Raw genomic sequence first — 27,863 nt, 5'->3', positions numbered from 1 at the left:
TTCTTTCCATGCAGCTCACAGCTCCTGGACTGGACAAGAGTGGTCACTTTGCCTGGGCCAGTCCCCTGGACAGATGCCAGCTCTCGGCCATGCAGACCCTGAGCGTTCTTGGTCTGGAGCTTGGGCTCAGTTCTGCAGCTGTGTTTCCAGCTGGGGATGGTCTGCATCAGGATGACCACTGTAACCGACACAGACATGGGGGTCTACTACATGGGGCAGATGGGGGCACTTCCAGGAGAAATCAGATTCTGCAGGTGTCAGCTATGCTCAGGCTTGCTGGATGGAGCCTCCAGCCAAGCTCTGAGGGCTGCCTGCTCCCAGGACAGGCTCTTGCTGGGTCAACTGTGTTTTATTATTCTCTCCCGACCCCTCCTGCTGACGTCATTAACAAAGCTACCCGCCACTGCCCAGCCCCTGGAACATTCCCCAGCCATCCCACGGTGCTCTTTCCTCAATCAGCCACTTCAAGCAAACACCATTCGCTCCTGCTGCAGAGCAAAGCTTGCCGTTCCTAGGATCCTAAACAAGACATGAGGTCATGCTCTCCACCTGTGAAGAATGAAACGTAAGCTGGGGAAGGAAGGTGCTGAGGAGGGGAGGAAAGCAAACTAGGAAGACCAGGGGCCCTGCCGAAGCTTTCAGCTCATGTTACTCACACCCCGAAGCGAACTCCTCCATAAAATGAGATTTAGTAATGCAACATTTTCTAACATCAGATGACATATGAACTGACTGTAAATTTGTTTCAATGTGTAATGGGGGAAGGGAAATTAACAAATATATCAAATCCATGATCTATTAAGTATTGTCATTTTCCATAAACTTCTTCTGTTAAAGACAAAAAGCAAGTCAATTTAAATTTTCTTTAAAGGAAAATAGTAAGTAAATGTTGATACAGATGGTTGAGGTGTAGCAAAAATCATGGGAAAAAATAACAAATAAATGACTAACATTTTGGGAAGCTTTGCAATAGACGAGCATATTCATGTACAGGAACTCCTCTGACCCTGAAGCCCACAGAGCACAGGCATTCTCTCCACTTTAGAGATGGGGAAACTGAGCTTCAGGAAGGGTAAGTATGTGACATGTCAACTGGCTAGGAAATAATGGAGCCAGCACTCAAAATCCTGTGTACTTTTTAAATGTTGGCTCCCATCTCAAGTTGATGGTTTTTATCTGCCCTGTTGGCATGTGTTTGTTTTGGCAAACAGGGGAGGTAGGGAGGTGAGTGGGTAAAATTGAGGGGTTCACTTTGGGCCTCCCTCAAAGCATCTCTGAGTGCGGAGCAGCGAGCAGTCATCCCCACAGCGAGGTTCTGAAGTGCTCATGGCAAAAGGCAAGTCTTGAGGCTCCCAGGAGGAGGCGGGTCTGAATGCTCCTGCTGGTTGGGATCTCACAACTTAGTCTGCAGGGCAAGGAGGAGCTGTTCTTTCTGACTTGGTTTAGACAAAAGTACATAACCTGGGTCCCCATGACCCTGGCTGTCAGCCGGTTCAAGGCTGGAGGTGGTGCCAGGCCCCAACTTGGGGCTGGGACACAGGTTGCTGCCCTTGAAGAGCCCACAGGGGCAGAAGGGACAGTCTGCAAATAGACCCAAAGACACAGCGCACTGCAGACTTGCAGAGGCTTTGAGTGCTACACAGAGCTGGACACCCAGCGGGCGCCAGTCATCTCCGCTTTCTCAGGCCACAGGCAGGGAAGCATAAAAAAGAATCTTGGAAAGAAACGGGGGAAAAAAAACACTCTTGCATTAAATCCTAGTAGCAAACAGACTATCCTGGAGCCAGCTTGGGAGAGTAAGAAAGGCACTCTGGGAGCTGGCATGGCACAAGCCAAAGAAAAGCCAGTGGAAAAAGTTGGGGAGTCTGCGGGAAGTTTGGGGAGCAGGTGACCCCAGGCCGAGACAGAAAGCAGCCATCGGGAAGGCAGGCATGAGCCCACCTCAAGGTTGCGGGGAGGCCAGCCCTTCCCAGAGATGGAGAGGGGATCCCTTGCCTGGCAGAACGGGACTTGTCCACTGGTGCTTGGACTTTGCAAACAACTGGGCTTGCTGTAGCCAAGCTCACCAAGTAGACACTTACCTTGCCTCTTCCCCGATTATTTCATATCCTTCTGTAACTCTCACCCTGAGACCCAGCCTGGCCTTCCCCCAGCTGCATATTATTCTGCTCCAAAAGCACAGCAGAGGACGGCTCCTTACTCGAGGAATGCGGGCGGCGGTCGTCCAGAGCCGATGATGAAACGGGCTATTTCTGCCCCGGGACATCAGCAGGGCTCCGGGTGCTGGCTCCAAGGCACACACTCTCCTGTTTTTAATGTTTCCCTAAACAAATGTTATCCTTCCAACCTTGGGATATTTTTATTTGACTCTAGGTGCTGGAATAGCTTTAGCAATCGTTCTGGGTTGAAGTTGGAATCGTGGTTAGGGTCCGGCTAAGCGGCAAGCAGTTTCTCACTCCCCAAGTGATCTGTTACTCGTGGCTGATCTGGATGTAAAAATAGCAGCTGAGGCTGTTTGTTTAATCTGACTGTTACTTGACACCACGCGGGTGTTGCAGTGTGGACTGTTTGCTTCTTCCCCACCAAGAACACCATTTGGTTTCCCCCGGCTGGGTCTCTATTTAGGTAAGCTTCGGGGACTTCCCGTGTCTGGCCAGCTTCTGGTCACTGATCTTCCTCAGGTGGGTAGGTTTGTGAGCTAGAGGAGGCTTGGGTCCTGAGTCTACTCTCCTATCACCTTTGGGCAGCCTGGCTAAAGAGGAAAGAAGTCTTGGCTGCTGGGCAGAGCCGGGGTTCTCTCCCATTCCCGAGGAGGCCTGAGCAGCTGAACACGCAGAGAGCGGAAGGTACAGCCCAGACACTTGTCTGGCTCCTTAGCGTGGGCAGGGAGGCTCAAGCTCATGGCGGAAGGGACGTTCCCGCTGAGCCGATGCTGTGCTGGGGAAGTAGTTTGGTGCCAGGGTGCTGTGCTGGGGAAGTAGTTTGGTGCCAGGGTGCTGTGCTGGGGAAGTAGTTTGGTGCCACGGTGCTGTGCAGGGTGGTATGTGTGTGCCGAGAGCCCATTGGTGTTGGGGCTGAGGTTCTTGGTGTGCTGGATGGGCCTTGGGGACCACGTACCGGGAACCGTGTACATGCGTGACTTTGTCCTTAGGTGTCATCTGTCAGGGATCTCTGCTCCCACATGGCTGAGTGAGAGCACAGATGTGCCCAGGCCACTGCGTTGTCAAATGGGGGGCTCCCCATGGTCCCAGGTTTTCGGCAGTCAGGGCTGAGGGAGGCTGGCTCTCTTGGCTCCCCCAGCGCTGGGCCAGGCAGGGACACACCAGCTGTAACAAAGAGGAAAACTGGTGACTGAGACGTTCTGGCCTGTGGGCTCTGTGAGCATGTGTGTCCCCAAAACAAAGCATGCCACAGGCTGCCAGTTCTTACACACCCTGGGAGGGCCCCCACCAGACTCCCACAGGGTAGGCTTGACTGAGTCTAAAATTACCTCTTTTTTTTTTTCTGGTGGAGAAGAATTGATCATTGAGAACGGCAGTGGTCAGTGTGTGTGGAAAGCTAGATAGCCTTAAGAAGAATCATTGTGTAGGTCTTTTGGGTAGCTCAATAAGATAGGAACCTATGTGTGTAGTAAATGAGGTCCCATTTTCTAGCATTTGAGTTCCCTTTACAGTAGTGGCTGGTAACTCTGGTCTGTGGTCTGAGCACCTGGTTTTGTAAATAAAGTTTTATTGACACACAGCCACACTCATTGATTTGCATATTGTCTAAGGCTGCTTCTACACTATATCAGCAGAGACCATATGGCCTGCAAAACTGAAAATGCTTACAATGTGGCCCTTTACAGAAAAAGTTTGCTGACCACTGTGTTACAAGAACACTTCTGGAGATGGGTCGATTTAATACAAAAAAAAAAAAAGCAGTGAAAGTTCTTGCTGTTAGAATAGCTTGCAAGCCAGACCCTTCAGGACCAGTGGCTGGCTGGCTTCTGAGCCTCCTGCACCTTCCAGGGCCCACTTTTCAGGCCTGACTGGTACAGGAAATGTCCAGTTTGCTGTCCTGGTGCTGGGAAGGTTAGCTTAGTAGTAGAATCACCAGACACACAGCGTGTCCATGTGGCCTGGGCTGAGCAGGGCAGATTGTGCTTATCGGGGTGATTTATAAATAGCCTTCCCCGGGTGACCCAAGTCCAACACACATCTGCCCCTGGGTCTCTGGGATGGAAACAAGTTTGTCTGCTCTTTGGGAGAAGAAGCTCATTGGGAAGGGAACAGCTGTGTGCAATGGGTAGGAAGGGGGCTGGTAGAATGCTGTGTCCTGGAGCAGAGGGGCTCAGGTCTCCTGGAACCTGGGGAGAGAGAGCTGTTGAAAATAGATAGGAAGGCCAAAGATGGCCTTGTATCCTCCCACCTTGATTCCTTTTTGCCAGGGCAGAAGTAAGTGTCTTTGTCTTTTCCTGACCCTAAGGAAGCCCTGGAGACCCTTACTGAAGAGGGGAAGCCTCATGTCTTGAAATAGCCCTATTCATCCAGTCTCTGCCAGAAATCTCAGGAACCCAAGCCTACTGGTGGCACCGGTACTTCCTCATTGGCTCTCGGGATTTTACTCCATATGCCCTGGGTTACTGGAGGGAAGCAAAGGGCTTCGAGAGAAGGCCATGCTACAGGGGCACACAGGGCTGCTGCTCCCCAACAGGGCCCACTGAGGCTGGAGTGGATTTTGGTTTTATTTCCATTTGAGAGTTTAAATGTCATTTCACAAAATCCAGCCAGTCCATAGTCCATAGTCCTTAACTCAATCATATGCTTCATTTAGTTAATTGGAAAAATCTGACACCCCCCTCATTTCAACTTGGTTTCCAAGGATTGCATGGCATGAGCTGGCGGATGGGACAGAGCGGGAAGGACAAGGGATCAGTGGAGGCCTATCAGGACCTATACATGGAGCATGTAGAGCACATGCTGATGCTCAAATGTGTCACCCCCAGTGTAACTCATCGGTATCACTCTGGAACCTGGAATGGGCTGCCTGTGGGAAGAACACAGTGTGATCAATCCACAGCCTCCTGATGTCGAGGGGAGGCAGAGCAGATTCTCAGCAGACCTGGGTTCTCAGGGGAAAGACTGAAGTCAGCTCAGTGCAAAGTGCATTCCCTTTCAAGCCCAAGTCAGACGGCCTGCAGGGAGTCTGACAGAAAGAAAATCCCAACAACCAGTCAACCATGAATAGCTTCCTCCCCAGACTTAGACACCTCCCTGTCTTAGATGAAGGGGAAAGGGACGTTCTTCTGGGCCATGACAAGTGGCAGATAGGCAGGGCTTCCTTACATCCTCCATTCTCTGCTTGACCAATCCCAGGGGCTCCTTTGCTTCCCCCCCACTCTGGGCTGTCTTCCCTTGCCTCAGTTGGTCCCTTCTTTCACTACAAACGCCCTTCCCAGGTGGGCTTGAGCTGCTGAGCGGCTGCAAGGCTGGCTGGAGGGAAGGATTTAATCTAGGATATCTCCCATCTCAAAGCCTTCACCTGAAGCTTGTGGAGGGCAGGGGGAAGGGGAGCCTCTCCAATTTGCTTGAGAAGCCTCTGAAGCAGTTTCTGAGGCTCTCTCCCTACTCCCCACTGTGTTGGAAGGCTGGTTCCAGACCTGGCAGCACTGAGCCTGCCTGCGAGGGCCAGGTCATGCCAGGTCACATTGGAACTGCCCTCGGCTTGCCCCGTCCCGGGCTGCCAGGCCACAGTAGCACCACCAGCTCATCCTCTCACCTGGCCGTGTCTGCCACCCTCAGAAGCAGATAAGCCCAAAGACTGAAGAGGTCAAGGGGTGACAGCTCAGGCCCCCTGGGCTGCACCCACTAGATGCGAGCCATTTCTTGCCCTCAGTTTGCCCACCATTTCCCCTGTGGAAATCATTGGCTGTGGACCTCCTGTGTGCACAACTTTGGAGTGTCTGGTCTCATTCTCAACCATCCAGCACAGTAGGTCTTGTGAGCCCCCTCGTGGAGGCAGGCGCCGAGGCTTGGAGAGGTTAAGTGACTTGCCTAAGGATGCACAGTGAATGAGGGGCTTGAGATCTGAATGCAATGCCCATGTCTTGTCCTCATTGCTTCCTGATACCTAGAGCTCCCATCACCACCCAACAGATTCTCTAGAAAGGGGGCTGTCCCATCACCAAAGAGTCAAAACCTCCCTTAGGAAAGTCGAGCATGCCTAGAGAGGCACACAGGCTTCACCCCAGCTCCTCAGGACTTCAGGAAGTTGCCCAGGGTGCCGCAGGGATTCCACACTGTGCTGGGAAGCCTGTGGCTCTGAAGGGGCCACAGGACAGGCAAATCTGGGTTCACAGGTCAGCCCTGACACTTCTCAGCAAGGGCCCTAGACCTCAGCTTTCTCCTGTGTAAAATAAGAATAATAACACCTCCCACATCAAACAGTCCTGCGAGCATTAACTGAGCAAATGAATGAAAAGTTCTCAGCATGTGGTAGAAATACAAGAACTGCTCTCCTCACTCCACTGTCCTATTTGGAGATTTTTTTCCTCCCACTTAAACTCTAACTTGGGCCTATACTTTCCAGAGGTCACCAAGGAGAGAGTCCTATGCCTCAGAGTTCAGCTAGTTCATGCTCACAACTCAGTGGGAGAGCAGCTGGCACCACACAGGACTGACCCTAGCCCCACGGTGACCATGCATGGTGATCACCTCCCCTCTTGTGCGGAAGAGGTCATGGATCTGAGCATCTTCAGCATGTGGGGTGGGTGGAAGATCAAGCCTGAGTGGGACAGTAATATTCCCACCTCTGAGCCAGGCTCAGTACAAGGGCAGACACAGCACAAACCACAGCCATTGACAAGCATCAGACCCGAGTGGCCCAAGAGACTATGACTTGTTAGTACAACCTCCCTGAAGCAGGGGAAACCCATCGCTCAAGACCCAGATCAGCTTTCTCCAGGTGTGGTCTCAGGACCATCAGATCTCCTGAGTCCTGAGCAGGACTAAGAGCTGTCTGTTAAGCCAGCCCCCAGGGCATTTTGAAAAGTGTGAGGATGCTTCCTTAAGAAGGGAAAGTGGGGCAAGGGGCTGGCACTGTTCTCAGACACAACAGGAGATGCTCCAAGGAGCCAAGTTTTTCACATAAACACAGCCATAGGTTGAAATAAACATGATTGTTAGAGGAGCATCTTTCAGCTTTAAATTTGAAAAGGAGAACCAGGCTGGCCACATCTGAATGGCTTTCCTTGCCGTGAGGAATTCCATGAAGCAGTTGGGTGTTGGTCAGCTCCTTACACTGCACTGCGGGAGCCTGTTCTCCCCTTTCCTTCTCCTGGCCGAGCCGCCTCAACCCTGCTGTGCTGGTTGGAGAAAGAACAGCGGTCATCTACCAGCTACTTCCCAGCCTCCAGCAGAGACATGAGGAGAAGGTCAGGCACAGCTTCAGACCTATGTGAGAGGTTTAGGAATTCCCAGGGGTGCTCTGTGTGAGGCCCCCTTCTCCTTATCCCAGATGCACACAGCTTCGTGGTTTCCAGGGCAGGGAAGATGACCTCTGCAGGAGAGCCAAGTCCTACACATGCCTTCTCTAGCTTTACTAAAGCAAATGCTCCCTGGTGGGACCAGACTCAGAGAGATAGGTGAGAATTTGCTAGGAGAGAGATTGCTACCCACTCCTCACCCTGCACAAACCTGTGGCAGATGGAAGACCATCTCATCTCTTGACTCTCTGCCTCGATGCATTCTGCAGAGACCTGGCCCTGAATCCTGGCTCTGCTGCTCTCTGGCTGTGTGACCTTAAGCTCCTTCCTCAACTTCTCTGACCTTCAATTTCTCCACCTAAAATTCCTTTGGCATCAGTCCTACTCAATTTGCCAGTTGTTGCACCCATTGAGTGAGGCCATGGAGATAGAGTGAGGGACAGGTGGCAGGAGTTCCATGAACAGGATGGGTGCCTGGGATTGCCAGGGTGCTAACGCTTGGTGACAGCTCTTCCAGCTCTGCTTCTCAGGCTGTGTCATGCAGTCTCATGGCACCAGTTTACATATGGAGGACCTGGTCTGTAGACGATGCGATGGACTCTGTAGAAACCCTGCCCTCCCATGGTTCTCAGGAGTTCTGCCTGAACCTCATCTCTCTACCAAGCCTGGCACTCTCCAGGACTGCTTTCAGGGGGTTCTCTTCCCCATAGTGCCTGGCTCCCTTCCCAGGGGCTGGAGAGAGGATGGTTCCTGAGGGGATACCCCAATCCCAACAAAAACAAATGCCTCTTCCTCCAGGAGCCCTCAAGTGGGCTTCTGTCTAGACAAGGCTCTCCAAGGTGGAATCTTGTCGTAGGTTACAGTTGTCCCTTCACCACCCACTTCCTGATCCATAATGGGTTTCCACAAGCATCAGGCTGCTGGATCTGCCTTTCCATTTGCCCCAAGGTCACCAAAGCGAGACTGAGGCTCACACAAGTTAAGTGGCAAGTCCAAAAGCTGTCTGATTCTGAAGCTTTTAACTGGAGAGCTGTATGCCCCAGTAAGTAAGGGCCAGGGCAGGGTTTCCAGTTCTTTGCTATGGAATATTTCCATATGGAATAATTCCACCCCATGCTATGGAATCCCAGGTGTGATGGGGTATAGAAGGACATCCTATGGTCACAGGTCTCAAGATGAGCTCTAAGGAGACCTGTGGGTAAGAACCAGGAGTATGGAGGCTACAAGGTAGCCAGGGGCAGGTGGGTCCCCAAAGGCACAGTGTGGTGCTGACCAGAGACTCTTAACCTGTAGCTGGCATTCAAGAAGCTGCTACAGGAGGCTCTCTAAAGACAGGTGAAAGGGACCACTTCTCTGGCAGCCCCAGGTTCCAGCCCCACACCACCAGTATTAAATTCTGCACTACACACGTTTCTCCTCTGTAAAGAACAGGAGTAACTTCTGTGTAATGAGGCCGTTGTGAATACTAATTAAATAATAAATATTAATTAATAATACTAGGTTATAAAGTACCTTTATACCAGGTACTCAGTCCCCACTCAGTGGATAAAAGAAATTTCTCTCATCTACTCATTCACTCACTTGTTTAGCAAATAAATGGCCCCATACTAGGCATAGGCACTGTGTGGAGACTGGAAACACAACCTAGAGCAGAAAGGCAAGGCCCAGCCCATGGACTTGCCACCAGGGAGTGGGGGTATCCTCCTCTACCCAAGTGAATCTGATCAGTCACTGAGTTTGGGCCTTAGGTCTCCAATTCTCCATCCAGATGAAAATCTAGCATTACCAGAAACAGGGCACCCATAAGTTGGGTCTAATTAGGGATGCCTAAAATTTCTGGTCTCAGAGAGTTTTTTTAATCACTGTAAATCATAAGTCATTAATGAGTCCTGAAATCACTTACTAAGTTGTGAAGAGGTTTTTTTGATGAAAGAATAGAACAGATTAGATTAGGATGGAGCAGTACATACACGAAGGGTAAGCTTTGCTTCGTCCAGTTTTCCTTGATACATATGTCTCCAGGCATGTTCTGTGCCATGATGTAAATATGTTTCTTACTACATGTAGAAGAGAAACCTCTGCTCTGTGGAGACACGGAGAGGAGGATGTGCCTGCCATTCACTTGCTCCCCGGTGACCTGGCAGGTGAGGTGCGGGGCTGCAATGGTCAGGGATTTCTGAACCTCCTTCTAGTCCAGGCATCCTCCCTGCTGTGGTGGGGACCCAGGACCTGGTGGGTTGGCTGACTCCAACATGGGGAGACTCTCAAGCAGTACCTGCCACAGGGATCGATTTCATGAAAATTCCTGTGTCCAGCATGGGGAGCAACCTTGGGAGTGGTCAGTCCCAGGGGCAGGCACTGTTGGGCTGGTTTTTATTATCCCTTTTTTCCAGGTGTAGCAGTTAAGTGACACCCATGACAACGGCACTTTAGAGCTGGATCTCCGCTCTTCCCACTGCCGGTACTGCCTATTTGATGACTCTCATGTCAGGTCCTGCCATTTCCAGAATCCAGGGCAAGATGTTCCTAGGAAATGTGAAGGGGAAGAGCAAGTGAATACATGAATAAGTGAAGGCTGGAAGAGCCTGGTGCTGGGCTGGTGCTCCCTCCCTGATTCTCTAACAGCGATTCTCAACCAGGGGTGATTTTGCCCAGAGACCTAGGCAGCGCCAGTGATATGGGGCCTTAGAAAGTCTATTGGGAGCCCCTGTGCCAGGTACATGGCATGGGGTCCACTTGCAGATGAGAAAGGCTCTCACATGCCGTGTCCCTTGAGCATGGTTGTACTCAGCAACCATGGCTAAAGGGCACAGAGCAGCACTAGGACCTGTGCCCAGATCCCAGGGGGACCCACCATTTGCATGGCCCCTGTGCTCCTGAAGGAGCCGTGTGTCCATCCTCCAGCAGCTGCCCTGGCTGGCCTGGCAGTCAGGGTGGCCCTGCAGTTTGGATTGGTTACAACAAAGAGGTGCAAGGGTCAGAAGGATGAGCAGCAGAACCATGGCTGCCAGGCTGACCCTGCTTTCTCCCAAAATCTCTGCCCCTCAGGCAACTGCTCCTGGGCAGTAGAGCAGGACTGGCACTCACCTAGCCCTGGGAGAGGAAGACGGGGTGAACAGAGTTGTTTGTGATCAAACATTCTCCCTTCCAGATCTTTCCTGCTCCTACTTTTACCTGTGATGCTGGCATGGCTGCTCCTATAAAGCACCTCTGAGCTCACCAGGAGAAGCCAAGGGTCTTTTGCGCAGGGAGCATCTGGCTGCTGAGGCTGGGCCCCTTGAGGCCTGCAGAGAACACATGAGAGAGTGTCATGGAGCAGCTGGCAGTGCCAGGCCTGAGCTCCTTCCTGGTGGAAGGGACTGTCCAGCAACTGTGTCTGGCTGAGTCTAGCCCATCTGGCCACCAGGAGCTCTAAGGAGTGGTCCTCCATAATGCTCCACCTCCAGAAGTGGTCAGAAACTTCGCGAAGAGGTGCTGCTGACAGCTCGCAGGTTAGCCTTTGTGGAGTGAGACTCTACCTAAGTCTAAGCAGCACAAGTTCCAGAGCCTGCTGGGATTCAGAGGCACACCAGAGCCCCCTGCACCCCGCAAGGCCCACTGAGCACACCTCGTCCCAACTCTGCTTGGGATGTCAGGGGAGCAGCAAGAAATCAGTCAGTGCTACAAATCCAGTGCTTTTTGCCCCAGAGAGCTGGTTATTAAGAATTGCTTGGCCTGCCCTGGTCATCAGGGAACAGGAACCAGGAGGGGACAGGTTGTGGGAGACTGCTTGAACCCAGCCCGATTCTCCTCCTGTCTTCTTTTCTCCTGTGACTTCTTGTTTCTCCTGCCATAGGGTTCTTCCCTGGGTCTGTGATACCAGGTGTTGGGCACCCTCACGTCCTGGGTTAGATCAAACCCAGCCTTCCCTGTGCCTGGTTCCCTGGCCTCTAACCGCAGGCACAGCCCTGGGTCTGAGCAGCATGTGGAAGCTTCCGGGGAATGACCCATCCAGGCACGGAAGACTGGCTACCCAAGCCAGAAGTCAACTTCAGGCTGGGCTGAGCTCACAGAGAAAGCATCTCTCCTCCAGTCTGTCCCCAGAGGGCAGCAGCCCCTGCTACCCATGCTCACCTCCAGTTCTGTGGGTCTGGCAAGCCCAGGCAAGCTGGTTTCTTCAACCACAACCCCTGGGGCATACTTGACTTCTACCTGCTACAGGATTTAGAGGCCCCTGCACGTGTAATGTGGTTGTAGAAGATTCAGATTCCCGCCAGGCCAACACTGCCATCATGGCACCCAACCACATCATGTTCCTGGGGCTGGACAAAGCCAAACTTGTTATCTCCCAGGGCACAGTGGCATCAGAGTCAGTTTGAGAGCCTTTGGCTTTCCCAGTCTACAACCTGAGTTTGGGTCCAGTCAAGCCAGGTCAGGCTGCAGGCTGACACCCCTCTCCCATGTGCCAAATATCAGGCTAGTGGAGCCAAAATGGCCAGGCCAGATGTACAATGACCCTTATGCAAATCAAATCTCTGCTTTACACTCGTAAGAGGCACTGCCCAGTGGAAGTCAATCTAAGGCAATCAGAGGTAATTGCGCTTTTACAAAGCAATAACCTCCCAAGATCCATCCAATTCCGCAAGGAGAGGGCCCAGGTCAGCCCTGCACATGGCTATATCTCCAGCACCAAAACAGGTGACATGAAGCAGGTGTTCAATGAGTAGTTGTTGAATGGATCAATACAAAAATGAGCTTCAAGTCATGCTTGTGAGATCCTACGCTTTCTTCTAGGAGTCTAAATGAACTTATAATTTCTGATTTCCAAAAGTCACAAGGGGTTACAAAGACACAGCAAGTACCACATGGGAGGAGCTGAGGAGGCATCATCCTGGAACCAGAGAGCAGGGCACTGAGGCTGAGGACTGGGTGAGGCCCCACCCAGCACTCCCAGGCTTTAAACAGGGGACCAATGATTGACCAGCCAGTTACAGCTCAGTTTCACCAGCTGTAAGATGATGAGGGGAGCCTATCATGCGGAGTGTTATCAAGGAATAAGTGAGCACAGGCAGGTGCAGGGGTCAACCTACTGCTTCACAGACACTCAACACGTGTCTGCTGCCCTCACCTGAAGGACCTCGACTGAGGAAGTAAATTTTGCCATTTCATTGTTGGCTGCTATGGGCTGAATGTGTGTGCTTCAAAATTCACTGAGATTACCCCAGTGGAATGGTGTTAGGAGGTAGGGCCTATGGGAAGTAATTAGGTCATGAGGGTGGGGTCCCTTGTGATGGGATCAGTGCCCTTATAAGAAGAGACACAAGAGGGCTTGCTTATACACGTGCACGCTCACTCTCTCTCCCTGATGTATGAGAATACAACAAGAAAATGTCCATTTACAATCCAAGAAGAGGGCCCTCACCAGAAACCAGGTCTGCCAGTGCCTCGATCTTGGACTTTCCAGCCTCCAGAACTGTGAGGAGCAAATGTCTATTTTAAGCCTCCCAGCCTATGATATTTTAGTTCAAGCTAAGACATTCTCCTCATAAAGCATAGACCATAGACAAGGACATTCCCCTCTAAAGCAAGAGGGCTGTTAGAATTGCACAGAAAGGTCAAGAGCTTGGCCCAAAACTGACCAGCAAGTTGCAGGTTCAGAGCAAGGCACACTGTGGCATGGGGTGGCGGAGGCTGTGTGTGCTGTGCATCTGCGGGTAGAGGACCATCTGTGAGCAGGGCTCCAGGCTGTGCATAGACAGGGAGGAGCTGTCACACTTCACTCCACTGAACTGCTCCTCAGACATGCCTGAGTCGATGGCTCAGAAAACCAACCCAGAAAAAAGAGCAAGAGGAATCAATTCCAATTTGTTAGAGCCTTCTGGGTGTGATAAAGCCAACCCCTGCCATATCCACTGTCTTCCTGTTTCCCCTTCTCTAAGAAGTGAAAGCACCATTCAATTAAGGTAATTAAATTCACCCGAAGATCTTGGGCTCAGAAACCACACTACCGGCAAGTGGTCAAACCTAGCAACGAAGCAAACCCCAATGGCTTCCTGTGGAAAGATGGGCAGGGATGAGGAGGAAAATGGAATATATCTTCAGTAGCTCAAGGGTGCACCTTGGGCCTGCAGGGGAGCCCCCAGCTCTGCAGAGTCCAGCTGCCTGAGCCTCCCGCAGCACCAGAGCCCTCCACAAACAGGAAGGACTCATGTTTACGGGCTGAATCAAAAGTTTCACTTCTGTGGATGTCTGGGAGAACTCAGCCAAGAAGATCCTTAGGACATATCATAAAAGTGAAATGAAACCCTCGTTTTCTCCCCCAGAGCCACCAATTCTCCCATGAGCCAAGAGTGGGGCTGGCACCACCTCCCAGGACATGCCTATGGGAGCCTGAGTCCACAGGCCAGAGGTTCAGGGTTTCATCCTGGAGAAAGCAGAAGGTGGTAAGGTGGTGAGCCCAGGCTGACTCTCATCTCCAGTTCTTCCCTGTCTTTACATGCTCTGTGGCACTTAGCAACATCCTGCACCTCTCTGTGCCTTTGTTTCTCAACCTAGAAGATGGTGACAACAAGGCCCACTCAACCTGCCTCAGAGGAGTCATGGGAATCAAACAAGATCACGATGCTGAAGTGTGTCATGAACTACAGGGTGATGCATACACTTGAGCCATGACCGTCACTGTGTCATCCCAGTATTGACTCACCGCATTGGCTTCCTCTGATTTGTGATCCACTTTGAGTGCTAAAAGTTGGTGAGACCCTCATGTAGCCAGATGATGATGATGATGATGATGATGATGATGATGATGATGATGAAGTCATCCAGTGGAATTTGAATTTCAGATAATGAATAATTTTGTTAGTATGAATGTATCCCACATATTGCATGGGATACACTTACACTAAAAAAGTATTTATTGTTTATTTGAAATTCACATTTCACTGGGTGTCCTGTATTTTTAATTTGCTCAATCTAGCAGCCTGGCCATGCCAGACCACCAACTGTTCCCTCTGTGCAGTGTCCCCAGGACCACCAAGACCTGGCCCCAAGCCCACTCCGTCACCAGCTGTGAGACACGGAATATCCGGGTCCTCCCTCTGAGGGCTGTTTGTCTCACCTCATGGGTGATTGTGGTCCTAAGCTGGGCCCTCCAGCATCACCAAATGGGGCTGTGGTCCTGTGGACCTGACACGCTCCTCAGTTATGTGGGGGACTCCGGCAATAGGGCTTGGCATGTAGGAGTTGTGAGTCTTCTCTCCTTACACTTCCTGTCCTTACAACCTGGGACACATGAGGGTCCAGGGTAGATCAGCAGAAGGTGGACTGCATGACCTTCTCAGGCCTGGGTTGGCTGCCAGCCAGAAGCCCTGAGGAAGACAAGGGGAACATGGACCTCTGTCCCTCTGCACACCACAGTAAACCTCTGTCATCAGATCCCAGGGTCCAAGATGTGCACTCAGCAACCAGAGCTGAAAACATTTCCCAGTGACCAGGGTGCACCAGGCACGCTGTAGGTAAAAGATGAACCAAGTCAGGGACCTCACACCAAGGATCTCAAAGTCTAGTGGGAGAGATAGATTCACCTCAGTGCAGGAAGAATAAAGCAATGTAAGTGATAAAAAGGGAAGAAAAGATTCTACGAGGAACAGAACAGAGGAGGAAGTTGTCAGCAGTTGCGGCCGAGGACAGGGAGAGATGTTCCAGGCACAGGGACTACTACTTGAGGAATCCGGTCCAGGACACATGGGCCCTGCCCCTCCCTGGCACAGGGCACCACAGGCCTGGAGGAAGGAGGGTGTGGGAGCAGGCAGAGCTCCCCTGCCAACAGGGACTTGAAGGTCATGCATAGGCATTTGTAAAGGATTAGGAGGGAGAGAGAATTGCATCCGCAAAAAGCAGCACATCCCAGTCAATAATAAAAGCATCATGAGGCGTGGCATGGAAAAAAAGCATCATGTGAGAAAACATTTTGGAAGAGTTAGAATTTAGCAATGACTGTGCAAAGGGTATTTCAGTGCTCATCTCACGGAAAAGCTGATTCATGAGGATACATGCTCAAATTGAGTTTGTTTGAAGTATTCTGATTCAAAAAGATGACCCTACAATAAGGAGAAGAAAATACACATCCTTAAGTGTAATTCTTGGGGCTCCAAGGCTGCAGGGCACCACCAGTTCACCCGTGCGCATATTCACAGTGGGCATGGAAGACCCTTTGCTCTTCTCCAGGGGATCAACTGGAGAGTCCATTTTTAAATTCCTGCCGGGGGATCCTGTTTCCCCTAGTGTGCTCTGGTGTTTTGCAGAACCTTCTCCACCTGATGCAAGTTTGGCCTGGGTCGGTGGAGGAAGTGCTGTTGAGTCCTGCACAGTTGCCTGGAGGTAGAGGGCAAAGCCAGCATTTCATCCGCTGACCCTGTAATTTAGATAACGCATCACTTAATGACCATTCACACTGTGGCTGTAAACAGAGCCCCGGGTAATATACTCAACATTATGTGGAAGTTTGCTGGATGCTGGCCCTCCAGAAGGCATCAAAACCACTCCCCAACTTAGAGCACTGAGAGCAGTGTGAGAGACCAACTGGAAAATGGCAAAGTCACGATGAAGTCTCTTTTCATCTCCCCCTGATAGAAATGCAATCCGGACATAAACAGTACATGCCACGCTGCTGAGGGATGCCTTCCCCAGAGCCAGCCTGTCAATAGTCTCCAAGAACAATCCTGTCCACCTGTTTCCATTTCTTACCATGGGGGAATTTTACATATTTGAGGGATATGGAATCAAAAAGTAAATAAAATCCACTTGGATTCAAATTCACTAATTTGAAATTTGTGATAATTCTGCGATTATTGGATTATAATTGACTGTCAATAAAGTAAGTCCTCCTAAGCCTGTCAACAGTGTGAGTAATATCATGACAAGTGGAAGGGTTTTCTCATTTATTTAACAGATATTGCTTGCACTGTACACTGTGCTACATGAAAAAGAAACACAAACGTGGACCCCGCCACCAATAAGCACTCAGGCTAGCAGGAGGGACAAACATTAAACAACAAATCACCCAGTTAAATGCTTAATTATAATTATGGTAAGTGCTGCAAAATAATGGGTATAGCCTATGATAAAGGGGTGTAATGAGCAGACTTGGAATAGCCTGAGGAAGCTGCATCATCAAAGGGACATGTGAACTGGGCTCTGAAGCACATGTTGGAGTTAACCCGGTAATGATGAAAGGATGGAAGTAAAAAAGTCCAGGCAGAGGGAACACCATGTGTAGAAGCCCTGAGGCAGGAAGTAGGATGGCATAAAACTGGAAAAAGACCAGGGTGGTTGGAAAGCCAAGCATGAGGGGAAAGATGGCACAAGGTGTGGATGGAAAGAGAGGATCTGAGTTAAGGAGATTGATCTTCATTCCTTAAAACTGGAAAGCCATCAAGGGATTCTAAGCAAGAGGTTGATATGAACAAGTTTGAGTGTTGAAAGCTGCCTCTTGGTGGAATGGGCTGCTGCAGTGGCCGAGGGATTTGAGACAGCAGCTTGGTCCACACAGTGACTGTGGAGATGGAGACTGGTGTGTAAGGAAGAGACCTTCGGAAATGAAACTCATGGGACTAGGAAATGGATGTCATAGGTGAAGGCACAGGAGGAGGAAATCAAAAGTGACATCAGGTTTCTGAGGTCCCCAGGGAGAAAGTGGGCTTGCAGAAGGCTCATGGACTCTGCTTTAAAAGTGTGGGTTGGAAGGGCTGTGATACAGGGGCACCCAGCTGCCTGGTGGGTGGGCAGAGGCGTGGACTGCAGCCGGGCAAATGGCCTGGCCTGGACGCAGCCTCAGTGTGTGGATGCTTGCAGGGACCATGGTGTGGGGACAATCACCGCATGTAGACTATACAGTGAGGAGAGAAGAGGCTCCAGGACTGGGAGCAGAGGAAATCCAGCAGTCAAGGAGAGGAAGAGACTAAACATCCAGACAGGGAGGGGAGAAGGAAAGAGTCAAAGTGAGAGAGTATCTCAAGTAGACGGTGGCCATTAGGCTAGATTGCAGTCTAGAAGTTCAGTCAGATGAGGAGCAAAAGTGCCATCAGAAGATCCATCAGGGAGGAGTGGGGGCCAGACACTAAAGGCCGAGTGAGACAGGTAAGGAAATAATGGAGGGGGGAGATAAGAAGCATTTAAGAGAACAGTCTTTGAAGGCCACAGACATAAATAGGAATTGACCAGGTCATGATTAAATATTGATGTTTATTTCTATGCATTCATGACGAGGTTCCAAGACCTTGTTTAGAACATGGCCCTGCCATGTGCACTGTATCCTCCATCATGCTGCCTGAAGGGAACACACCCTTTCACTGGCAAAGTGCTGTACCAGCAAGAATTTTCGCCAGTTCAGAGTGGCTTCCTTCAAATGGTTCAAAGTGGTGAGCAAGAGAGTTTTTCCAATGGCATCTGGAAAATTCATTCCAGCAGCAATGTCAGTGAGTCTATGAGGCAACTGCCTAGGGGGAAAGCCTAAGCACAGGGTGAGGGGTGTCCTAACCATTCACAAAATAAATGCCACTATGTCGTTCTGCACCTCCATCTCACCAGTGTGTGACACCAGATGGGTTTCATCCTCATCCCTAAGTCAGATCTCAGTGGAGCTTCAGGCAGGGGAGTGGCCTTATTATTTAGAGATGCAAATGGATCGATCTGAATTTTTTGGAAGACCATAAGACCCAAGACCAGGAGTCTTTCTCAACAAAGTTCATATTATCTTTTCCCTTCTTTTCTGTGCCTCAGTTTGCCCTCCAGGAAAAAAAAAAAATCAGAATAAAGATAACCCAATTCAGAGCATTACCACAAACAGTGATTTAGCTTCTATTTATTGAGCTCAGTATACAAAGGTATACAAGACTCCCTTCCTTGGTTCAAGGAACTTCCTTTCTAGTTGAGGAGAGAAAGCAGCGATCATCAGTTCCTGAAACATATGGGTCATGATGTATGAAGTGACAACACGGCTGAGCTTTGGAAAAGGTAAACCCAGTATGCTTTGGGAACATGAAGGAGGCCCATCTAAGCCAGCCTGGGAAGTCAGGGATAGGGCCTTGCCGTATGGTGGTAGACACAGAGCACCTCTGTGATTCTCCAAAGAAATAGATGCCACAAATTCAAGCTATTATGATTATTAATATTATTAATAAACTACCTTGAACTAGATTAATATCCAGGAGCTACAAGCTGGGAAAGGTCTTACGGAAACCCCAAAGGTCCGCATTTAAAATGTGCAGAGTGGATTTATTTTAATTAGTTCACTCTTCATTCTGAGCATTCTGAAAATCCTCCTGGGCAGCTTTTTGGTTCTTTTAGCTGTCAGAAGTCTCAAGCCTTCTGCCAACAATGAATCCAACACTATGCTGCCACTTGCTGAGTGGACTTGACTTTCACTGCTCCAGTTCTCTTTGCTGCAAAACCCAACTTATCAGTTCAGTGGGAAAAGGGCCTTAGGTCAGATTTTATTAGCAAAAAATAATTCACAACTGGGTCAATCATATTAGAAAACTGAAAAGCTTAAAACAGGTTTCTAAAAATGTCTTGGACCATGGACAAATTAATGGATATTAGGAGGGATATAAATTGACCTTATGGTCAAATATGCCTATTTTTGGAATTTTGTTGAGCTCAAGTATGGATTCTTTTTCATTTTTGAAGGCCAATTACATTGTTGTATAACTGTCATTTAAAGATACTTTGGGTCAGGTGTGATGGTTCACTCCTGTAATCCCAGAACTTTGGGAGGCCAAGGCAGGAAGGATCACTTGAGGTCAGGAGTTCGAGGCCAGCCTGGCCAATATGGTGAAACCCTGTCTCTACTAAAAATACAAAACTTAGCTGGGCATGGTGTTGCACACCTGTAATCCCAGTTACTTGGGTGGCTGAGGCACAAGAATTGCTTGAACCCAGGAGGTAGAAGTTGCAATGGGCCAAAATTACATCACTGCACTCCAGCCTGGGCAATAGAGCAAGACCTTGTCTCAAAAAAATAAAATAAAAGATACTTTTTCCACTGAACTTGTGCTAGGCCCTTTGGTCAGTTGGGTTCCACTGAAATTATTTTTCTTCTTTCTAGATGGGCAGTGATGACACCAAATATAAGCATAAAAAGATGTTTTAAAACTACACATCCTGAAACTCAGCACAGCAGGCACCTGCAGCTTCCAGTACTGTAACAGGTATGGAACTAATCCAAGAGCAGGCATCTAGAAACACCTTTTGTTTTTGGCCATTATGCTGAAAGGTACAATGGGGGCTGGGGGTGGGGGGAGAATGAGGTCAAGTTTCTGACTGTCCCGTCTGACCCCAGGTATATCAAATCAGAATTGAAGAAATTATCTGAATAAAGCTAGCAAGGTGGGAAGGGAGTCTCTCTTTTCCTTGAGGCAGAAGCAATGTAGTTATTTTCTGAATGCTCTGAAAAATCCATGAACATCCTTCACCACTGTTTGGAATGAGGATGTAAACCCAGGATCAGGTAGGGTTCTTCAACCACAAGCAACAGAAGCAGAAACTGAACAAATGAGGTAGAAATGCATATGTATTAAAAGAAAAATGGAGGTCTTGTAGACTCAAGGTGACAGCTAAAGTTCCAGGCTAGGAAACGTCAGGGGTCAGGTATGTCCTTAAGCATAGTGAAAGCTCTACCACCAGCAAGGAAGCCTGAGCATGCTTCCATCCTTGTGTGGCTCCAGGAGAACTGCTACAATCCATGGGCTTGTCCTCGGTCTCACACCTGCTATTGGCCCTGGGGAGCCTCTGCAGGCACCTTGACTTTCAGCCCCACAAAGACTGAAAACCAAGGGGTGAGGAAATTTCCCACAAAGTATCAAGTGCTTTTTCTCAGAGGATGCAAGCTGAGTATTCAAAAACCAAATAGCAAATACCTACTAATACGAGGGTGTGTTTAATTGGTTAGAGGCTTGGTTGACTCTATCTAAGCTTCTAAATTTAGGTCTCCAACTAACCTATTTTCATCTTAATGTAAACTATCTTATTTTCATTCAAAGTGTAGAAACCCCCAATATTACTGAGTTCAGCCATTGCCAAGATCAGAATCCCAGCATTTAGGACATCAGGAGACTCCGGACTGTTTTGATAGGATCTCAGGGTACAGAAAACCTGACTCATAGTGGTCAATGCCACTCAGGTTCCATCAAACCCCACACCAGCCTCAATAACATAAATTCATGTGGGATGGTGCTGCCATGGGCTCACAGCTTAGCAGTGCTGGCCAGGACCTGGGCTCCTCACCTGTCCACCCTGCCATCCTCTGCAGGTTGGCCTTCAGTGGCCATTGCTTGTCTCTCAGGGCTGCAAAGTGAATTCAATGTTACGGTTGAATCATGGCCCCCCTAAAAAAAATCATAACTCTCATTACCTCAGAGTATGACCTTTTGGAAATAAGGCTGTTACAGATGTATTGTACTTAGTTAAGACAAGGTTATTAAGGTGGGCCCTAATCCAGTATGACTGGTGTCCTTATGAAAAGGGAAAATTTGGGCAGGGCGCAGTGGCTTATGACTGTAATCCCAACACTTTGGGAGGCCAAGATGGGCCAATTACTTGAGCCTGGGAGTTCAAGACAAGCCAGAGCAACATGGTGAAACCCCATTTAAACAAAAAATAGAAAAATTAGCCAGGTAGGGTGTAGTGTACCTGTAGTCCCAGCTGCTTGGTAGGCCGAGGCAGGAAGATCACTTGAGTCCAAAATGTCGAGGCTGCAGTAAGTTATGATTACACCACTACACTCCAGCCTGGGTGACAGAATGAAAAACATTTTTTTAATAATTAGAAAATTTTTAAAAGTTTGAAAAAGGAAAACTGTGGACAGAGAGACAAGCATAGAGGGAAGATGATGTGAAGACACAGGGAGAAGATGTGTGTCCTAAAGCCAACGAGAAATGCTAGGATCAATTCTTCCTTACAGCCCTCAAAAGGAACCAACCCTGCGACACCTCGATTTTGGACTTCCAGCCTCCAGAACTGTGTGGCAATACATTTTCAATGTTTAAGCCATCGTTTGTTACAGCAGCCCCAGCAAAGAAATCAAGCAGTTTCTGGCTTCTTGTCTGCATTCAAGGCAGGAAGCAGAGCACTGACAGAGCGGAGACAACAGGAATTGCTCCTTTGATTAGAGAGGCAGGAACTTTCACAGACTGCTGGCTGCTTCCATCCCTGTGATCACAGCCATGTCCTCTGGCCATGCTAACTGCATGGGAGTCTGAAGACCGAGCGTGTGTCTTCTACTGGGGAAGGCGTGAGCTTGGCCAGCCCTCAGAGTCTCCCCTACTCATCACGCGGGCTGATGCTCTCCCCTTGTATGCAGCCTTCTAAAAAGCATATGCTGTCATGAGCATGTACTTTCCAGGGAGCCAGCAGCCTGCCTTTCAAGGTAGGACTGAAGAGCATGTGCAGAGAGGCCTTCCCAGAGCAGGTCATTAGCTCCTCATAAGCTCATTCAGTCCACTAGAACTCAGGTCCCATCCTTTCTCCAGCTTAGTTCTGTCTTTCACAGAAACAAGTCAATCAGCCGATGAATCAGCATTGCTAACTTACCAGAGTGCTGTGGTCAAGACATGGAAACAACAGACCCCAATGAAGCCTGGCTTCCAGGATGAAACACAAACATTACTGACAGCCCAGCGGCTTTGAGCCTATGCCGGGATGCTACTCCCAATCTCCTGGAGCCTTTATCAGATATGCAGTTTGAAAACATTTTCTTCCATTCCGTAGAATACTTTTTCATTTTTGTAATTGTTTCCCTTGCTCTGCAGAAGCTTTTGACTTGATGTAATCCCACTTGTCTATTTTTGTTTGTGTTGCTTGTGAACTCAGCCTTTTTACTCTTAGAGCCTTCAACTAATTAAATGAGGACCACCTGACTTATAGAAGATAAACTGCTTTACTTAAAGTCTACTGATTTTAGTGTTAATCACATCTTAAAAATACCTTCACAGAAACAGCTAGACTGGTCTACAGTCTAGACGTATAGCAAGCTAGCCAAGTTGACACATAAAATTAACCCTCACAGGCACCATTTTCCACCTGGACCAGCACATATTCTTGCGTAGAGCTGTATACCCTGTTCACACCCTGCATCTTTTTCTTTTGCAGAGAAAAAAACAAAAATTCCCCACTTTGCAATTGCATCTGTGAATGAGAAGCTCCAGGTTTGTGGGAAGAGGGAAACACCTAAACTTGCCAGAATCATCACCAGAGACACCTGCCGGCTGACGAGGACAGCTTTCTTGGAGCCGACAGATGATGCAGGGAAACAAGAAGTGCACAGACGGGTTCAGTGACTCCTCCAGCATCGGCAGCGTGTTGGATGATGCAGACAGGGAAGTGAGCAGCCTCACAGACCGGGCATTCCGGAGCTTGTGCATCTCAGAGGATACATCCTTCCATGACTCCTATCTGGCCGTGTCCCCAGATATCACCCGACAGGTATTTGGGACTTTTCACCAGAGAACAGTGAGCCACACCCAGAGGAAAAGTGGCATTTGGAGCCAGTTACCATCACAGGGCACGGAACATTCAGGCTGGGCAGCCACCTTCCGACAGCTACCCAAGTACGTTCAGGGAGAGGAAAAGTACCCCAAAACCAGCCCCCCACCAACGCCAGTCCAGAGGAGACTGGAGGTGCCAGTTTCCGGCCTAAGGAGCAGCAACAAGCCAGTCTCCAAAGTATCAACACTAATTAAATCTTTCGACAGGACCGAGAGCCAACGTTGTGAGAGCAGGCCCACTACCAGCAAGCCTCCGGCTCTGAAAAATCCCCCCAAATTCGCTCCTCTTCCAGAAAGCAGTGTCAATTTCTGCTTTGATTCTGCATTTCTGACAGTCAGGAGGGTGCCCGCTGAAGTTTCCAACACCCATCAGAACAGCCACCAGCCAGGCAGGAAGCACGGAGAACAGGAGTCCTCCAAGAACCCAGAAATGGCCTGTCACAGCTCCAGCAGCTTCCTCCCGGCAGCCGACGACACGGCCACCTCATCTGAGTCAAAATTCCCCTCTCCACACCACAAGCCAGCCACGGGTGAGCCTGGGAGAGGCAAAGGCACCTTTCTGCACAGTGAAAATAGTGCTTTTGAGTCATGGAATGCCCACCAACCAAAGCTGCTGGAGAGAAAGGACGTGGCTGGAACCGTCCCAGAAAGCAAAGCTCCCAAGCACTATGGGGACACGACCTTGCTAAGTGAACCCCGTCCTCCTGAGTGCACAGTCTCTCCCTGCCAGGTTCAGGCCTGCCGCAGTCAGGAAGAGAACAGACTCACAGCAGGGGCTCTGTCCACATCCGTACCCTGGGGGTGCAGGGATCCAGGATCCCAGGTATTTGCTGTGGAAGGAAAAGCTCCCAGCTCACAGCCTGATTCTCAAGAGAAGCCAGCCCAGCCCCCATGGAGGAAGCCAAAGACTGGCAAAAAAGGGAAAGAAAGTCTACAAGATACCTCGGAAGAAAAGACACAGACCAAAAGGAGAGGCCCACCTTTGTATACAAAACACAACCCCCAGGGACAGTTTCCAGAAAATGATGCTCTTGACCTGCCTGTGGAACCCAATGAACATTATGATCCCCCCTTTAACATCAGTAAGCTCCTGACCCCCATCATACCCAGCAAGCACACCCTGGATTCAGCAGAGAGCCAGCCGGCAGAGCAAACCCCATCACCCCCGGGACAGCTAAACGGATACCAAGAGAAGGAGCCCAGTGAATGTCAGTCTCGAGACAGCTACAAGTCCAAAGCCCCTAGCCTGCTGTTTAACCTCAAGGACGTGCGGAAGCGTGTTAAGAGCACATACAGTTCCTCACCTCTCTTGAAAGGGCTTGATGAGAAAACTAGAGGTAAGGTTGATGGAAAGCAAGAACCTGTGAGCAACGGTGTCATCCTACCCAATGGGCTTGAGGAAAGCCCTCCAAACGAGCTTTCTAAGGAGAGACCCGCTGATGACCCCACTGCATCACACATCAATCCCCAGAAGGTCCCTACAGCTGACCCCAGTGAGCCCTCTGCAGACAGCTATCTAACTCTTAGCGCAGCTTCGACTATCACCAAAGTTCCCTTCTATGTTAACGGGGAGGCTGCTGAGAGGAGCAGTTATGAGAATGACGAGGTGGAAGGCGAGTTGGAGATGGGTCCTGCCAGATCCGGCTGGTGTCCAGACTCCAGGGAACACCGCCCCAGGAAGCACCTATCCCTCAGGCTTTGCAGTAGGGATCCTGAGCCTGGAAGGGCTACAGAGAAAACGAAGACTCACCAGCTAGAGAATGAGCTCTCCAGATCTGTGTCCCAAGAGACAGAACCTGAGAGGGAGGCAGGACTTCAGAACACACACTTGAACCAGAAATTATCCCCAGGGCCCCTCTCTCCTGAGGAGGAAGATGTGTTTTACAGTGACAGCCAATCCGATTTTATGCCAAGCCTCAAGGGTAAGGCCAAATTCAGCACCAGCTCTTCAGATCAATCCTTTGCCTCATTTGATGATCAGCAGAAGACGTGGTTTACTGAGAACCAGCGGGAAGACAGGAGGAAGGATGTGAGTGCAGGTGACAGTCAGAAGGATGAGAAGGAGAACGTGGTGGGGAAGGATGAGCCGCAGTACTGCGCCTTAAGCAATGGGCACGCACGCCTGGAAGACGGCAGCCAGGGGGAAGCATTGCAAAGAGAAGGGGAAAGTGTGCCTGGAGGAAGAACCAGGAAGGCATCGGCAGAGGAAGCTAATTTCAGAGGCTCTCGGATTGGGGAAAATAAGAGTACGACCTTTTCACAGGCCAAAGACCTTACTCCCTCACCATCTTCTGCTTCAAACAGGCACATACTGTTTACCATTAAAGACAACACCCTCAGAGCCACCCCTGTAATTAAACCTATCATGCTGCCTCTCCTGAGGACCATGTCCTCGGAGGACTCCCTCAGCAGTGGCCACAAAGAGGAGGAATTGCCAAGGCCAGAATGGGGTGAGGATCCTGGTTTCTGTGCCCCCGAAAACCAGGACATTCTTGGTACATTGACACCCACTAACACGCTGAGCACACGTGTGAAGTGCATGGCCAACGAGGTCATGGAGGACCCCAGGCAGGGGTCCAGCATGGCCAGGATGGAGGCCTCTCAGCCAGCCCCAAAGGGGAATTTCCCATCTATGCCTCTGGTGGGAGAGGGGGACAGGGTGAAGCCACCACCAGATGCTGCACATGGCCTCATGGCAAGCAATTGCAAGAGCAGCTCTGCAGACTCAGGGAAGCCAGCGGCCCCACGGCACATTCCCACCATCACTTTACCCGAGGGCGACACAGAAGACCAGTCACCCCCATGGCAGCCTGAAACCTGTTGGGAAGAGCAGACACCAGGTTTCAAGAGTCACTTTTTGTCCACACCCAGAGCAGGGCCCCCTGGCAGAAGACTGGTCCCCGGTGAAATGGCAAATTCCCCTAACCCCAGCTCCCCGGGGGAGAGCAGTGCCTGCTCCCCTGCTGCCAGCAGCATGTGGGAGGAGGCTTCCCAGGCCCCTGGAGGACCAGAGCTGCTGCCCGAGGAGTCTCCTCAAGCCAGCCCCTGGGCCAGCTCCAGTCCTGCCAGGGTCACCAGGAGGGAGGACCTGACCCACGCCCTCGTGTGGGAGGGTGGCTCTGACCCCCTACTTGAGCTGTCGGCAGAAGACCTCCGAACCCTCTCTCCAAGAGGTTCATTGCTGGATGTGGCTACCAACCCAGCAGGCACCCCTGGGAGACTTGAGCTTCCTGCACAGCTAGAGAGGGCAGCAAGCAAGCCACCTGCAGTCCCACCCAAAACAGAGAAAGCCCTGCGGCGGGCAAAGAAGCTGGCAAGTAAGAGGAGGAAGACCGACCAGGCTCAGGAGAAGCACGGCGAGTCACAAGAGGGAAAACCCTGCCCAGAGGACTTGGAGCAGACACAGCAAAGGCCACTGTGCCCCAGAGAGAGGCTCCGACACAGTTTCCCTGTGGTCCGTTCCCTGCCCCCTCCCGTGCACCGCCACTCCGTGTCCGGCTTCTCGGAGCCTGTCGGGAGGCAGCCCGGAGGCCCCCAGTCCCTCACACCCCTGCCTGCCTACCCCGCCACCCAGAAGGTCCTCCAGGATCCGCAGTCCGGGGAGTACTTTGTCTTCGACTTGCCACTCCAGGTGAAAATCAAGACCTTCTATGACCCAGAGACGGGCAAGTACGTCAAGGTCTCCATCCCGTCCTCCGAGGGGGCCTCCCCAGAGCCGACCCCACCAGATGCCCTGGCCGCTCCCTATGTGCTGTACCCCGGCTTCCAGCCAGTGCCTGTGACGGCCTTGATGCCACTGCGCTGCTCCTCTCAGCTCTCCGCACCCACCTTCCTCAGGCAAGGCCCTCGTGCCTCCACGGCCCGTGCCAGGCCCCAGAGTGTCCACGAGTCTGGACTACAGCCTCATGGTGACTGCACCCCGCACTCTGCAGGCCAGCGCCCCCATGGGCCTCCCCAGAGCCCAGAAGAGGAGGGTGCAGAAGCTCCAGGCCTGGGCATCATCTCCACCGACGACCTAGAGGACTTTGCCACAGAAGGCATTTCTTGAGTTACCACAGGCTGAGCCCCACCCCCAGATGAACCCAGAGGAGCTTACTTCCCCCTCTCCCAAAACAAGCAGCACACACACACACACATATGCAGACACATGCACACGCACACACATACACACAAACACACACACACACACACACGATCGTCAACACATGGCCTTTTTAGATCCGTAAAATCCAGAAGGCAGTAGGGATCCCACCCGAAGGGCTCCCTGTCTCTCCTCTGATGGAGGGGCGCTGCTTGCTTGGCCCAGTCCCCTCCGTGCCAGTTCCCAGGTGCACTCTACTCCAGCCCTTCTCCATCCCTTCCTTCCTCCCTCTCCTGGCCTGCCCTGCTCTTCCCTGGCCCTGCCAACCAGGTGGGTGTGGCAAGGGCACCACCTGGTCCCAAGGGTCCCTCTGCACCTGCACCCACCCACTCACTTGTAGGCTCCTTGATGAGCAAACCCCTGAGGCCCCCAGCTCAGACTCAGCAGCCATTTCAGGTCACCTCAGGCAAACTGGCTAAGGACCAGCGCAGGGCAATTTTGCAGAAATGATCATTTGCATAGAATGGGTTTCCTTCACAGGGAGAAACTTGCCTCTGAAAGCTATTTTCTGATCAAGAAAAGGCCCACTTTTTAAAAAGTGAAACAAGTTTGCAGATACGGTTGTGTCCCTGGACTCCTGTCTTCCTTCTGTGGGCAGTGGGGGTCAGGACTGACAGAGCCACCTCCCTGTCTACCACAGTCTGGTGTCCCACCTTGTCCCTCCAACACCTGTCCATGCCTTTGCAGGGCCAGGCCCTCCAGTAGGTCCTGACTGCCCCAATTTAGTGACCAGTAC

General features: G+C 50.7%; 1 protein-coding gene across 4 annotated transcripts; it reads left to right on the top strand.

Moving 5' to 3' along the window:
• The first annotated feature begins 451 nt into the window (after positions 1-451).
• C9H10orf71 (chromosome 9 C10orf71 homolog) lies at positions 452-27,233 on the top strand. 4 transcript variants are annotated; one of them, XM_050805294.1, is made up of 3 exons: positions 452-565; positions 19,551-19,653; positions 22,592-27,233. In XM_050805294.1, exon 3 carries the CDS (start codon positions 22,739-22,741, stop codon positions 27,032-27,034), a length of 4,296 nt encoding a protein of 1,431 aa, XP_050661251.1. In that variant the 5' UTR covers positions 452-565; positions 19,551-19,653; positions 22,592-22,738; the 3' UTR covers positions 27,035-27,233. The 4 variants fall into 4 exon arrangements, with proteins under 4 accessions (XP_050661251.1, XP_050661249.1, XP_050661252.1 ...); XM_050805292.1 differs by lacking the exon at positions 452-565 and adding an exon at positions 2,443-2,625; XM_050805295.1 differs by lacking the exon at positions 452-565 and adding an exon at positions 2,630-2,681.
• Positions 27,234-27,863: the final 630 nt, after the last annotated feature.

Source organism: Macaca thibetana, chromosome 9 (assembly GCF_024542745.1).
Source record: "Macaca thibetana thibetana isolate TM-01 chromosome 9, ASM2454274v1, whole genome shotgun sequence".
NCBI classification, from domain to species: Eukaryota; Metazoa; Chordata; class Mammalia; order Primates; family Cercopithecidae; genus Macaca; species Macaca thibetana.
The sequence above is the reverse complement of the archived record's forward strand: the minus strand, read 5'-3'. Positions and strand labels throughout refer to the sequence as shown.